This window comes from Myxocyprinus asiaticus, chromosome 11 (genome assembly GCF_019703515.2).
Source record: "Myxocyprinus asiaticus isolate MX2 ecotype Aquarium Trade chromosome 11, UBuf_Myxa_2, whole genome shotgun sequence".
Lineage (NCBI taxonomy): Eukaryota > Metazoa > Chordata > Actinopteri > Cypriniformes > Catostomidae > Myxocyprinus > Myxocyprinus asiaticus.
In genome coordinates this window covers 2,878,722-2,894,840 of record NC_059354.1, presented here as the reverse complement: position 1 = coordinate 2,894,840, position 16,119 = coordinate 2,878,722, and the positions used below count along the sequence as shown (strand labels likewise).

Genomic DNA, 16,119 nt, shown 5'->3' with positions numbered 1-16,119 from the left:
GACTGAGGCTGTCAGTCCCAAATATTCTGACTAACATCTCCTCTTGTGCTCATTGAGAAAGAAAATCATGAGGTTTGGAATGACACGAGGGTGAGTAAATGATGACAATTTCTGTGTAACCTTAGAACTGCTGTTTTGTAATGAATAAGATGTAATGTTAGAAATGAATGTTATAGTGCTCAGTGTATTTTATTTATCCAGATTTAATTTTTGCAGGCTGTCACAATGATGTGGAGAAGATTGTGGAGCTGGCCTGTAAACACAATGCCTGCTTGATACCATACGGAGGCAAGTACTTCAGTAAAGGACACACATCTGGATAATGCTCACAGACAGAGACCTTATCTCTCTCTCTCTCTCTCTCTCTCTCTCTCTCTCTCTCTGATCAGGTGGTACGAGTGTGTCCAGCGCTCTAGAGTGCCCCCATGAGGAGACTCGCTCTATTGTGTCTTTGGACACATCTCAGATGGTCAGTAAACGCTTACACATACAAAAGTACAAGACAACTAGTTTTTATACTTTATTTTGTTTCATTATAAATTATTTTATCAGCATAAAATCTAAATTTCAAGCATTTACTTGGTCAGTGTCACAGATGTATTTATTTGATTAGTCAGAATCATAATCAATAGTGCAATCAATCACAATTTACTTTAAAACGTTTCTTTGTTTTACATGGTTTCAATCAGATTTTGAATCCCAGATTTTCAATGTGGTCTCAGAGTTTGTGACCCTACTATACATCCATACATGTGTGTGCACACTCTCTTTCCTTCACTTTCATTGTGTTTCATCTGTGGCTATGACCTTAGCTGACCTGTTGTAGGGGTCGTGGGGTCATGCACATGAAAGGCAGTGACTCATAAGCGTGGTTGTTTTATGAGTGCACCGGTGTGATTGATAGCAGAGGGGCGGAGCCACCTGTGGAGACAGGGCTGTTTCCTGAAGAGTATTTAACCCCACGGGAAAGCAGGGGAACATAAACACGGGTGAAAATTCACCATCTCTGAATCAGACACCAGCTTATGCCCCGTGTGATTAAATGAGTTCAAAATGTGCTGATTTTAGTTGTAAGGCACAAGAGAAAAGCAAAGCTATTACAGTTCGTCAAACATCAGAGGAGACTTCATCCAGCTGTTTGAGTTGCAGTGGTTTGTGGTTTACACACACACACACACACACAGTCTCTGTCCTGAGTCTGTAAGCTCAGATATGTGGGCTGAGTTTAACAGCAGTGAATCAGTTTGACGTGTGGATTTCATGGAGCCCTGCAGACACGCTCACAATGTCAGCCACTGCTCTTTTAATGAAAATTTCTCTCTCTCTCTCTCTCTCTCGCTCTCATTCTTGTGTATTAGAAACATTCCCGTGTACTCAATCTCTCTTGTCTTCCTGTATTAATGTATAATCTGACAGCAGTCCATGTATTGTGTTGTACAGCACACATTCTGCTGAAGCAATAAGACATGAGGCTGTGCAGTACAGTGATTTGTTTTTTTTTACACCTCTATGATGCGTAGCTGGACCAACAACATTTCTCACAGGCCCAGTCATATGACAAGATTCTGTTCTACTCTGCTCTGTTTAATTTCTACTCTATTCTAGTCTAGTCTATTACACTCTTATTCTGTTCTCTTCTGCTCTGTTCTGTTTTATTTAATTCTACTCTATTAAATCCATTTCTGCTCCATTCTATTGTATTCATTTGTATTCTGTTCTACTGCTATACTAATGTGTTCTATTGCATTTTTATTCTGCTCTGTTCTACCCGTTTATTCTCTTCTATACTGCTGTGTTCTGTTGCATTCTATTGCATTCTGTTCTATTGTATTATGTTCTGTTCTTCTATTACATACTTGTTTTCTATTCTATTCTCTCCTCCTCTCTCATGACATTCCCTGTTAAACTATTGCACTCAACTGTGATCTGTTCTATTCTGTTGTATTCAGCTCTGCACAATGCTATTCTATTGTATTCAGTTATATCATATTCTGTTCTGTTTTCTATCCTATTCTATTCTGTTGTACTGTTTTTCTATTCTATTCTAGTCTAGTCTACTATTTTTCTATCATATTTTGCTGTTTTTTTCTGTTGTTCTATTCTATTCAACTCCATTGTGTTCTGTTGTCTCGTCTTGTACTATTATTCTGTTCTATTCTATACTGCTGTGTTCTATTGTTTTCTATTCTAATTCTGTTCTATTCTATTCTCTTTCACTCTCTCTCCCCCATTGAGTCATAAATCTGTATTCCCTGTTAAACTATGAGGATTCCATCAGTTTGATCCATCATGTTTTCTTTATTTCTTTTGTCTAGAACCGAATATTGTGGATTGATGAGAAAAATCTAACAGCTCATGTGGAGGCTGGAATCATTGGACAGGATCTAGAGAGACAGGTCAGTGATATGCAGTATGATTTTACAAGTTCAATTTGAAGCAAAGAGTTTTCTGCTGGTCCCACCTGCCCTCATAGACTGTTTTCATTTGTGTTTGTTTGTGTGTGTAGAGGCATTCATGTTCAAGAGTAAAAACAGGCAGTTTGATTGTGCCTTCCTGACACACACACACACACACACACAGAGCAGATGGCCCCATCAAACTAATGTAAAAAAAAAATAGCACCGTTGCTGATGGTGTGATGTAGGGTATTGTGTGTGTGACATGCATCAAAATCAGCCCATCATTGTGTGTGTGTGTTGTGAATGCAGGATATATCGTGTGCACAGATGGCAGAACATTAAAGTGTGTGGGCTTTGGTTAATAAAATTACCAGGAGTGTGTGTTTTATCTGAGACTGATCAATAACACTACGAGCTCCCTCACGCTCACACACTCCGCACTGTTCTGACCGCAGGAAACAGATCTGTAATGCTTCATAGAGCCTGAATAACATGGTTTGTCCAGGCTGTTGTTTTATTGGCACTAGTGCTATTAGGATTTTTATTATAATATGGATCGTTCCAGTCCTGGATGCTGGTTGGTCAATGCAGAGTTCCAGCCGTGCTAAAACACACACAATATAGGAACAATTGAGATGCAAACACACCTGTTCACCTACCTACTGTGAACATCCAGCCCCCCAAATCTCCAGAGCCTCAAACATTTGCACTGCCACAGCATACAAGTATATCACTGCACAGCACCCATAGAGGCCTTGCATCTTACATTCCATTTGAGCTAATATACTGTATCTTCTAGCGCAGGCATGGCTCTTTATGAATTTGCTTATAAAATATCATTTTTAAGGAAATGTATGTCCATATTTTTATTATGTTGTAACCATGTTTTATAAGCAAAAATGCACTTGAGACTGTGCTTTATTGTAAATATAGTTATGGCTGGGGTTGCAGGGGTAACAACGGCACTAGTAACCATGACTACATTCACTATATAGTCACACCTCTCGTAACTTAACATTTAATTATTGTTAGTTGTGTACTTTCCTTTTCAATTTAAAGAAATATTCCTGGTTCAATACAAGTTAAGCCCAATGGACAGTTGTGGCATAATATTGATTACCACAAAAAAAATACAAATAAAATAAAAAACCCGGTGTAAATAGCATCTGCCACAAAGTGCAGCTATTTGCACCCCATTAGTCTGATGAAACTACAGAAATATATGACAAACTAATCAATAGATGTCGCTGCAGTGGCGTTGGGTGTAAAGACGGTGTGTGAATGTGTACTGTTGTCCTAGTGAACGCAGTTTGAATCCGCATTTTGTCCCACTTTCAGATGTTTCCCATCTGATTTCCTGTTTCCACTCTTAATATTTCCTTTAATACTACTTAAAATAATAAATAAAAATGAATATAAATGTTGATTTCATCACAGTGATTTGGTCACGGTGAATGTCGAGGAGTGCAGTGAAGGGTTTGACCTGGAGGCGGGGTCTGTCAATCGCACTCCTTCCCACGGCTAGGCATCGCTTGTGTGTAGATTAACACACTGTATTACTAATATTGTAGTAACCATGTTTTTTGGCAGGAACCATAGTTTTAATGAAATTAACCATGATGTTACTACAGTAATATAGCCATGATTAATTTTGTGGTTACTGTAAATTTACAAAAAATACCATGGTGAAACTGGTTACTGTTGTAAAATCAAGGTTTTTTTCTAAGATTAGGTTAGGTCTAGGGGTAGAGGTTACTGTAGTGTTTCTGTGGGACTCTGAATAAACACACTGCAGTGATACCCATATAATGCATGTAAGTATCTGACAATATTTACACCAGGGTGCAGTTAGTATCTACCATTATTTACACCAGGGTTGGGGTGCAAATATTATCTGCCACTATTTGCACTGGGGTGTAAATAGCATCTGCCAAAAAAACAAAAAACAAAACAAAAAACAAATTGCAGCTAGAGCAGGGTTTTTCAGACTGGGGTCTGGGAAACCCCAGCGGCCACAAGGGGGTTCTGAGGGGTCCACAGAAAATGAAAAAAAATTGTGGAAAAAAGTTTGCATTAACGTAATTGATTTAAACCGTTTGGAAATCATCTGAATGTTATAATTGTTTTATAATTGTTTTATTCTATTGCTAGCCATAGTTTTATAGGTTTTTAAGATATGTTTGTGATAATATATGTGTGTGTAAATATATATTTCTTGGGGGATGTAAGGCCTTCAGCAAAGCTGCTTTGGAACTAGGGCTGAGCGATACATCGAATATCCACGATATAATCATGATGGTTTTGCTGACGATATTAAATTCAACAGTATCGTGAACGTTGCGATGATTTTAATGAACCTTTTATTTTTCCATTAAGTTTCATAGAGCGCATCAGTAGACTAATTTCACGATCCTTCAGGGTTGTAGACTTAATCAAAACAACATCAAAATGGAGATATGATCGTATGTGCCATAGGCTGCTATTAAAGACAGATAAACACGGTCTGTGTGCGCTTCAGAATGAACCGGTGACGCGCTGATCTGTGTGCACGTGCATTGTGAAGTACTGCAGGTTCAAGCATTCGCGCAATTCCAAACATTAGTAACCGCTATAAAGTTATTATACAAATCTACAAATGCAGAACAGTTCACAAGATGAGAAACTCATAACTGTCAAACAAACATTGCACTTTCTGTTTCATAATAAAAGCTCCTGGTGAAGGTGAAATAAACTAAAATAAAAACCCCAGTTTAGGATGAATTAAATATATGAATTTATCCTGAAAATAATAATAATTCAGTATTATATTATAATAATAAACTTGACTGGGTTCCACAGTTATAATTTAGTACTATGCAATATTCATCTGGTTTCTAAAAAATAAGTGAAGTAGTTTTTGCACACCTTGTTCATTCACAGAGAAAAATGTTTTAGTATAAATATATGAAGGTAAATACGATTTTTATTAACCTTCCATATACTGTATGATTGTATTAAATATACACACTGATCAGCCATAACACTAAAACCACCTGCCTAACATTGTGTAGGTCCCCCTCATGCCGCCAAAACAGCGTCAACCCGCATCTTAGAATAGCATTCAAACATGATATTCTTCTCACCACAATTGTACAGAATGGTTATCTGAGTTACCGTAGACTTTGTCAGTTCAAACCAGTCTGGCCATTCTCTGTTGACCTCTCTAATCAACCAGATGTTTCCGTCCACAGAACTGCCGCTCACTGGATGTTTTTTGTTTTTGGCACCATTCGGAGTAAATTCTAGAGACTATTGTGTGTGAAAATCCCAGGAGATCAGCAGTTACAGAAATACTCAAACCAGCCCATCTGGCACCAACAATCATGCCACGCTCCAAATCACTGAGATCACATTTTTCCCCATTCTGATGGTTGATGTGAACATTAACTGAAGCTCCTGACCCATTTCTGCATGATTTTATGCACTGCACTGCTGCCACACAGTTGACTGATTAGATAATCGCATGGATGATTGTTGGATGGAAATACCTTGTTGATGAGAGAGGTCAACAGAGAATGGCCAGACTGGTTTGAACTGACAAAGTCTACGGTAATTCAGATAACTACTCTGTACAATCGTGGTGAGAAGAGTATCATCTTAGAATATTATTCTGAGATGCAGGTTGGCGCTGTTTTGGCGGCACGAGGAGGACCTACACAATATTAGGCAGGTGGTTTTAATGTTGTGGCTGATCGGTGTAAGCATAAACGTGCAAATCAGTGAAAATGGTTACATTTTACTCTCCCTTGTGTTAATTTAGTGAAAAACTGTGGGAAACATGCTTTCATCATTTATAAATTGATTTCTATGTAATGTCTTTATAATATTAATTTTATATGGCTACAATGGCTGTTTAGATGAAATGATGGTTCCTCTGATTGAAAAATAAAAATTATCGAGATATATATCGAGTATCGTAAATTTGCTGAAAAATATTGAGTTATAAATTCTGAAGCCATATCGTTCAGCCCTATTTGGAACAATATTTTTTCGTGAACGCACTATACAAGTACATTTGAATTTAATTGAAATAACTTTTTTCTTTAGGTTTACTTACTAACATAAATAGTGAAAAAAAATACACTGCAAATACGAAATAAAATATTTTTGGACATAATATTTTACAGATAATATTTTAATAATATCTTTTAGCTTTAGTAAAATGATAATATGAAAGCCAATTATTTAATTTCACTAACATGAAAATATAAAACTGCTTTTCTATTTTAGGAAGGGGGTCCCTCGCAAGGATATCACTATATCTGGGGGTCCTTTGCATCGAAAAGTTTGAAAACCAATGGGTTACAGTGAGGCACTTACAACGGAAGTGAATGGGGCCAGTCTATAAACACAACAAGTGTAGCAACAAGATAATACACGATAATGTGATTTTAGTGTGATGAAATCGCTTGCTAATCTTATCTGTGTAAAGTTATATGCAATATTACAACTTCGTTGTCATGACGACACAATGCTGGTCAAATTTTATTACACTAAAATCATGTGGAACACACATATTGTTTATGTCTTGTGTCTATACATTTGAAACAGTGAGTCTTTTAACATTTACAGATTGGACCTGTTGACTTCCATTGTAAGTGCCTCACTGTAGCAGTGATTTTTAAATAAACAAGAGACAGGGGTCCTGGGTAGCTCAGTGAGTAAAGACACTGACTACCACACCTGGAGTCACGAGTTCAAATCCAGGGCGTGCTGAGTGACTCCAGCCAGGTCTCCAAAGCAACCAAATTGGCCCAGTTGCTAAGGACGGTAGAGTTACATGGCGTAACCTCCTTGTGGTCACTATAATGTGGTTCGCTCTCAGTGGGGTGCATGGATGCCATGGAGAATAGTGTGAAGCCTCCACATGTGCTCAGTCTCCACAGTAGTGCGTTCAACAAGCCAGGTAATAAGATGCATGGATTGACAGTTTCAGATGCAGAGGCAACTGAGATTCAACCTCCATTACCCAGATTGAGGCAACCCACTACACCACCACAAGGACTTAGAGCACATTGGGAATTGGGCATTCCAAATTGGGGAGAAAAAGGGGAGAAAATAAAAATTAACAAATAAAAAATTTAAAAATAAAATATGAGGGACAAGTTGAGAATATTTTCTGTGGTAATCAACATTATGCTACACATGTTGTGATTGAGCTTAACTTGTATTGAACCCAGAATATTCCTTTAAACATATTTGTGCATGCAGCCCTGTGTAGCTTTCAATTGTTCTTTTCAATAAGGGTTTCTGAGTTTATATTATTTATATATAAATAATATATTATTATTTATGTGTGTTTTTGTGCAGTTGAATGAGCATGGTTACTGTACTGGTCATGAGCCGGACTCCATGGAGTTCAGTTCTTTGGGTGGATGGGTGGCGACGAGGGCATCGGGCATGAAGAAGAACATATACGGTAACATCGAGGATCTGGTATGTATGTTCTCCAATCTCCCTCAATTCCACAAACACACGCTCAGCTGTCTTACTCTGTGTAGCTCTATTCCAAACTCCAGTGAGCTATATAATTTATACATAGGCAGCTATCTTCTGAGGCACAGTGTCTTAACATACTTCAAATGTCCTGGTATGCAGCTCACTAGAGTCTGGAACAGAGCCTGTGATACCAGTACATCAGATTCAGTCCCACTCACATCATGTTGGTATTTTATGCTCCCTGTGATCTCACTTGTGTTCCCAGGTGGTGCATATAAAGATGGTGACCCCTAGAGGAGTGATTGAGAAGAGCTGTCTGGGGCCACGCATGTCCACTGGGCCTGACATACATCACTTCATACTGGGCTCAGAGGGTACGAACATGTGTTCTTGTGTGTTTTATGCATCTTAAGGTTTGGATTTCTAGATGAATATCACAAAACCTCAATAACCAAACTTGCATGACATTTTGTTCCTTGTTTATGGTGGTTTGGATATGATCTGAGGTCAGCTGGCTTGTAGTTGTCAATACAGGACAACCAGTAGGGTGCAGTGCACCTTGTTCTCCTGTGGAAGTGTTTCTCAAACCACAGGGCCATTTGCTCTCATCAGTAACACACACACCAACAGGTCTGCTGTTTCACGTAACCGGTGCATTATATGACGATTAACCATATTCTAAAAGTCATTAAGCCATTAATGAAGCCCTAAATTGATTAAAGGGTTAGTTCACCCAGAAATGAAAATTCTCTCATCATTTACTCACCCTCATATCATCCCAGATGTGTATGACTTTCTTTCTTCAGCAGAACAGAAATGAAGATTTTTGGAAGAATATTTCAGCTCTGTAGGTCCATACAATGCGAGTGAATGGTGACCAGAACACAGAAGCTCCAAAAAGCAAATAAAAGCAGCATAAAAGTAATCCAGAGTAACTCCAGTGTTTAAATCCATATCTTCTGAAGTGATACAATCGATTTTGAGTGAGAATAGACCATAATGTAACTCCTTTTTCACAAATCCCTGTGGAGACGTTAAAGTTCACTTGATAGAATTGTTGTTGTTTTTATGGGGGGCATTTAGATGTAAGGACTGTAGTCTCAGAGTGTGTGTTTCATAGTAAACTAGGTTATTGGCATGTTTAAAGGAATATTCTGGGTTAAATTAAATACAATTTAAGCACTATCTACAATGTTGCCACAGAAAATACTTTATTGTCATTGATAGCACACAAACCAGAAGTCATCCACCTAGAAAAGTAGTCACCTCAGAAGAAGGATTTAGACTTCACTGATAAAATAAGAAATAATTTTTACTAAATAATTCATTTACTTTATGTTCTTTAGCAAAAAACATGAGCTTGATACATTATTTCTGCTTTTAAACCCCCAGTTTTACTTGCCCCATAGACTTCCATTTTAAGTGCATTATTCTAAACGAGTAAAAAAAAAAAAAAAAAATGTGGCAGTTGAATTGTCAATTGGCAGCCTCAATTACTGTCCATAAAGCTTAAGTTTTGTTTAACCTGGAATAGTAATAACTGGTGGTTGACCAATATATCGACCACTGAATCAGAGGAACTTTTGGTCCTGATCCTGAAGATTTGATTCTGGCTGACAGAATACACGCTTCAGAGGAAGATATTAGATGAGCGCTCGACGGGAAGAAAATGTTGGATTTTCGTGAGATTCATGAATATGTTTAAACGAGATATCTGCATATTTGCAAATGGTATATAATAGAAGTTTTATTGATATTTGCCTTTTATCATTAGAAGAGACAGTTGAAAGTTACAGGGAACTGTTGAGGAGTGACTGATAGAATCCGTGATTTAGAGGTAAATAAATGAGCACTCCACAGGACGCTAGATCTGCACAAGTTGTGTGAGGTTGGTTTATTACATCTGTTTAAATGAGATATGTGCATATTAGTTTTATTGATATTTGCCTTTTTATCATTAGACAAGACAGATAAAAGTTACAGGGAACTGTGAGGAGAGAGAGGAAGAATGAAACAGGCGAGCACTTTAACATTATGAGCTCAAACGTGTGTGCCGTGGCTCTGATATGCGGACCATTTAAATGACACTGTGACACTCTATTATTGTAGTAACATGATGCACGTAACAACAAAACGAACCGTGACTGGTCGTTTACATGTCTCAGTCGCTTAACATGCTAGCAGGCGATTTTCGGTGCCCTGAAGAAAAAACAGTCCAAACAAGAAAGTTTATCGTCCGATGCCGATAATGAAAAAAGTCAGAATATCGGCTGTTTATAGGCCTTGGCGATATATCGGTCGACCACTAGTGCTTATCTGTGTAGAAGTCGTCGTCATGGTACTTGGGTGTTGTAAGTGGTTGCCAGGGTGTTGCTATGTGGTTACTAAGGTGTTGATAGTGTGCTGCTACATGGTTGCTAGAGTGTTCTAGCTGGTTGCTCTGGTATTCTTGGTGGTGCTTGCCTGTGCAGAAGTAATTGCCATGATGCTAGGGTGTTGTAGGTGGTTGCCAGGGCATTGCTATGTGGTTGTTAAGGTGTTGTTAGTGTGTTTCTATATGGTTGGTAGAGTGTTCTAGCTGGTTGCTAAGGGATTCTTTGTGGTGCTTGCCTGTGCAGAAGTCGTTGCCATGATGCAAGGGTGTTGTAGGTGGTTGCCAGGGTGTTGCTATGTGGTTACTAAGGTGTTGTTAGTGTGTTGCTTCATGGTTTCTAGAGTGTTCTAGCTGGCTGCTAGGGTGTTCTTGGTGGTGCTCACCTGTGCAGAAGTCGTTGTCATGATGCTAGGGTGTTGTAGGTGGTTGCCAGGGTATTGCTATGTGGTTCTTAAGGTGTTGTTAGTGTGCTGCTACATGGTTGCTAGTGTATTCTTGATGGTGCTTGCCTGTGCAGAACTCATTGTCATGATGCTAGGGTGTTGTAGGTGGTTGCCAGGGCATTGCTATTTGGTTCTTAAAGTGTTGTTAGTGTGCTGCTACATGGTTGCTAGGGTATTCTTGATGGTGCTTGCCTGTGCAGAAGTCGTTGCCATGATGCAAAGTTGTTGTAGGTGGTTGTCAGGGTGTTGCTATGTGGTTGCTAAGGTATTGTTATTGTGTTGCCACATGATTGCTAGAGTGTTCTAGCTGGTTGCTGGGGGGTTCTTGGTGGTGCTTGTCTGTGCAGAAGTCATCGTCATGATGCTAGAGTGTTGTTGGGGGTTGCCAGGGTGTTGCTATGTGGTTGCTAAGGTTTTGTTAGTGTGTTGCTACATGGTTGCTTGAGTGTTCTTGGTGGTGCTTACCTGTGCAGAAGTCATCGCCATGATGCTAGGGTGTTGTAGGTGGTTGCCAGGGTGTTGCTATGTTTTTGCTACAGTGTTGATAGTGTGTAGCTACATGGTTGCTAGGGTGTTCTAGCTGGATGCTTGGATGTTTTTAGGTGGTGGTTGCCAGGTTGTTGTTATATGATTGCTGATATGTTGTTAGTGTGTTGCTACATGGTTGCTAGATGGTCACTTAACGACTCAAGTCAAAAGCACACACTCCCACGTCTCTATTTCTAAATCTGGTGTCTGGATATGGCCTCGCTTTAGGACTGCACAATATTGGTTAAAATGATAATCATAATTATTCTGTCATTTTTTTATTTTTTTCCCCCATATATATTACAGGGCTGCACGATTTGAATAAAAAATAAAAAAATAAAAAAACACTGTTGCCACTGCTTAGATATCAGTTGTAAAACTACAAACTAGTAAATTATTCCTTTTGACCAAAATTTCTAAATTTTCTCTGTCTGGGCGACAGTACTGCCATCACTGAAGCTGTATCAGTGCATACGAGCAGTGATAATACGGTAAGACTTGCGAGCAATAGTAATAGTGATACTTCCCTTAGAAAAACAACAACCGTACAAGATGAGCTTGTCATTTTTTATGACAATCACAGAATGTGTTTGTTAACTGTAGAACAAACTTATTAATAATGATCTTCTCTGGTTCCCTGAGAAGCACTGGGTTGCTAAAATAAACCTTCTGGCCAGCATGATAAATTCTCATCTAGTAGCACAGCTTAGTTTCTCTGATGGCTATTACAAACTCTCCACAGGACTTTATCACCAGTTTTACACACTCATACATAAACGTCTGCTCTGGACTCGCAGTAATGAGTGTAGAAGCAGACTCTCAGAAGTCAAAGGTCATGCTGGTGTGGGACAGGAAGCTTGCTGTGCTAGGTTCTGCTCCCCCCAAATGTGTCGTTGGATATCGACCTGCTTTATGTCACAGAACACACCGTCTGTAAATCTCTCTGCTTCTTTAGAAGAGCAGGAAACTTGAGCGTTCAGGTGAAAATGAACACACAGACTCCCAGCAGAGAGATGGGGGCTCCATTCCACTGTGTGTGTGTGTGTGTGTGTGTGTGTGTGTTTTTCTGGTTGTAATAGTCTTTGCGTGGTGTTAAGGACTATTCAAATCATGTGAACCGTGGTTGAAAGAACTTGTCACATAATGTCAATTTTCATCATTTTCTGACAAAGTTGGAGTAATTAAACAAAATGAAACACATTCCTGTCTGCTGCGATACAAAACACCACTTACTGCTGAAATATAACAGATATGAACAAAATCATGAAAAATCATGAGATATATATAAGGGATTATGTACAGTATAGTCTGTCTTTATTGCAAAATGAACCCAGACAGAGTGATCAAACTGTGACATGAAGCCGAGAGGTGTTGTATTATCCAGAAGGACTTTATTTATGAATGGCCATGAAATATTGATTTTAGTTATTTTATTATGTGAGAAGTTCAATTATTATTTTTTTATTATACTGAAACCAAATGATTTTCATGACTTTTGGTTCCTGTTAGCAGTTCTCGAGCAACACCACCCTAAAATACTGACAGTGTTTCCTGCGCCACCTGATCGAATGACTCTTTTGAGTCGGTTCATTTTAATCTAAAGAGTGAAACATTCAGCGCATCCAGTAATGTAGCTTAATATCGAACAAATGACTCTTATGAGCTGGTTCTTTTGAACCTACAGCGTGAAACATACAGCACGAACAGTGTAGTTTCAATCCCGAACAAATGACTCTCTTGAGTCGATTCTTTTGAATCTACAGCGTGAAAAATACAGTGCAACTATGTATTTTGATTCTGGAAGAAATGACTCTTTTGAATCTATAGCGTAAAGCTTACAGCATGAGCAGTGTAGTCCAATTCCAAAAACTAATGACTTCAATGAGTCCATTCTTTTATATCTACAGCGTGACACATACAAGCACTACCACCAGTTGTCTGATTTCTGAATCATTGAATCATTATGAGTCGATTCTTTTAAATCTACAATGCAAAACAAATTGGTTTTATCTAACTCAAAAACCTTACTGAACCCTAAGTCATTCATTTCGTCATGTCTGACTGGAAATGAACCAAGAGTAATACTGAATGGTTGTTGATAAAACAATATTTAAAGTTAGACATTGTGAGTTTTGTTCTAATTAAAAAGTCTATGTATACACACCATTTGCAAAAATGTTTGTTAAAATATTAAATGACCTCATCATTTGGTAACAGACTGCTGAGGGCAGAAAATCCAGTTTCTTCTTTAAAAGGACTTAAAGAATTGTTAATGGAACCGTAAAGGAACTGGAATCGTTTAGAGAAACTGGAGTTGAAACCGAATTCCTTAAATACTTTATGATTCCCATCCCTGCATGAGAGACATGAAACTAGCGCAGCTATATCAGAAATCAGATGACTATGACAACAGTCAATTATACAGTTTTCAGTATAAAAAAATATTTGACCACTGAATGCTGTGATGGACCAATCAGAATCAAGTATTCCAGAAAAATGTCATAAATATTTATAGTTTTTTTAAATGTATGTATTTAATGATTTGTTGTTATTATTATTATTATTTTTACTGTACTTTGTATTGAGAACATTTAAACTATTTAAGCATTTTTAAATATGGATTAGATTGTTCTGGATTGTTCATAATAAAATGTATTATTTTAATAGTTTTTTTATTATCAATATAACATGAGCTACAAGCATTTATTGCTACAAAGAAAGAAAAAAGAATGCAGGATGAGGATGTATTGTTTTCTTGTACAATTATATCTGGCTGAAAATTTGCTGGGAAAATGAGTACTCCATCAGTGTGAAGAGTCCATTAGTGTGTGTAATACTGAATCAGATCCTCCGTAATCAAACAGTCACTGCTATGAAATGTTTAGTGGAAAACATGGCTCCCATCAGTCCACTGACATGCTGATGATGTGTTAATCCATAGGAACACTGGGAGTGGTGACTGAAGTTACGATGAAGATCCGGCCCATCCCTGAATATCAGAAATATGGCTCTGTGGTCTTCCCAAACTTCCAGCAGGGTGTGGCGTGTCTGAGAGAGGTGGCCAGACAGGTCTGTACACGACCACATTTGACTTGAGAACAGTCAGTTTTCTAGGGCTGCACTAGATATTTGAATGGACACTGATCGCAAGACCATAATATTAATGTTATGGCCTATAACTGACATGATTGATAGGTGTATTATATAAATCTATAGTATAGCCCTAATCTAAAGTTTTACTTTCTATAAGTGAATTATAATTGTACTGTATAAACAGACATCTCCAGTCCTGGATGCAAATTGGTCTGTACAGCGTTTCAGTCATGTTAAAATACACAATATAGTAACTATATATATATATATATTTTAATCCCTTTTTTATACAGAAAAATGGTTTGGTGTTTATTATCTGCTTCCAATATTTTGATATCAGTTGACCAATGCTATTAAGGTCACGATATAGTGCACCTTTTTTTCATATTTAAGATCCATATACAGTATAATGAGCCGGATTTATTGTGTATATTTTTATTATGTCATATAATGACTAATTATGTCTGTGTTTTCAAGAGATGCATTGATTTGACGATTTTGAGATGTGTGTTGAATAAGAGCTGCAGCAGCTCACATTATAGTGTGTGTTCCTGCAGCCCTGCTCAGACTCTGGGTAATGGTCTTATCTAGTCTAGTTCTCATTAGTCTGTGAGGCTGCTGCTGATGTAGCCGTTATTGATGAGCACACTGTTTTGTGCAACAGTGCTTCTTATTAGTCCATAAACAAACTCTGATCCAAACTTAAAATTCAATTATTGATTATGTTATTCAGGACTACACACTGTTTTTCTCTCTGTTTCTCTTTGTTGCTTTTAATAATAGTAACAATAAAACAATTTGTACACCTAAAGAAATGAATGGTACTTAAAAAAAGATGATGTTTTAAATGACATATTGCAGTCATATCCGTAGCCTAACAAAAGCTGATTTATTTGACATGGATTGGGTCCTCTCATGGCGGTCGCCATGTTAACATCACATGACCAGCTGAATAATGCTTAATCGATAACTTGTGGAATATATTAACCATGGCTGACTATGAACAGTGTATTTCTGCAGTGGCATCGGTAACCGAAAACTATTGCATTTGCATAATGCTCCATCCACACCACTACGTGTCAATATAAGTCCAAGGCGACTGCAGTGTCGGCAAGCACATAATAAACAATTAATGAGTACACCTTCAATCAATAATAATATTGTAGATTTATTTAAAGCTGAAGGAGAGAGATACATTATACATCTGATGTGTTAATCTGTTTCCGGTGTGTGAGGATGCAAAAGAAAGATTTTTTTTAATTGCTTAATTTCTTCTCCCGTACAGAGATGTGCTCCAGCATCTATTCGGCTAATGGACAACGAACAGTTTCAGTTCGGTGAGTTTGTACCTGCATCAAATTAAATCTGTAATCACACTGTTAACCTTACCCCTAACCCTAAACCTAAACCCTACTTCTAAATCTGACCTCAACCACAGTGACAGCAAATGCAAATCTTGTGAGAATTTGGCAGAACAACATGTAGTTACACAATAAAAATGTTGTATTGTATGTAGTGTAATGGTAGTACATAGTAGTTAAAAAGGCTTTTCACACTGCACTTAACCCCTGGTTATCTTCATCGTAACCCCACTTTTAACCTCAGGTAAAGCAATGTTTCACACTTGTAATTCTGAAATGGGGTTAGCACCGCTTTTTACCCGGGTTAATGAAAAGCAGCTCAAGTACTTAAGGTTCACAGCACAGTTACACCGTGTCCTAATCAGACACAATGCGATTAGATTCCAGACCATATTTGACATTTAATGTACAATAAAGATAAGCAGGATTCTGGACCAATGACA

At 37.9% G+C, this 16,119-nt stretch overlaps 1 protein-coding gene across 1 annotated transcript in view; it reads left to right on the top strand.

The window, feature by feature from the left end:
- LOC127448346 (alkyldihydroxyacetonephosphate synthase, peroxisomal-like) overlaps positions 1 to 16,119 on the top strand; it is a 53,471-nt gene that overhangs the window by 14,157 nt on the left and 23,195 nt on the right. Inside the window, exons 6-12 of the mRNA XM_051710798.1 lie at positions 217 to 288; positions 390 to 469; positions 2,316 to 2,396; positions 7,749 to 7,874; positions 8,143 to 8,251; positions 14,164 to 14,291; positions 15,601 to 15,652. Coding sequence (XP_051566758.1) covers positions 217 to 288; positions 390 to 469; positions 2,316 to 2,396; positions 7,749 to 7,874; positions 8,143 to 8,251; positions 14,164 to 14,291; positions 15,601 to 15,652 — 648 coding nt within the window. The remainder of the gene's footprint in view (positions 1 to 216; positions 289 to 389; positions 470 to 2,315; positions 2,397 to 7,748; positions 7,875 to 8,142; positions 8,252 to 14,163; positions 14,292 to 15,600; positions 15,653 to 16,119) is intronic.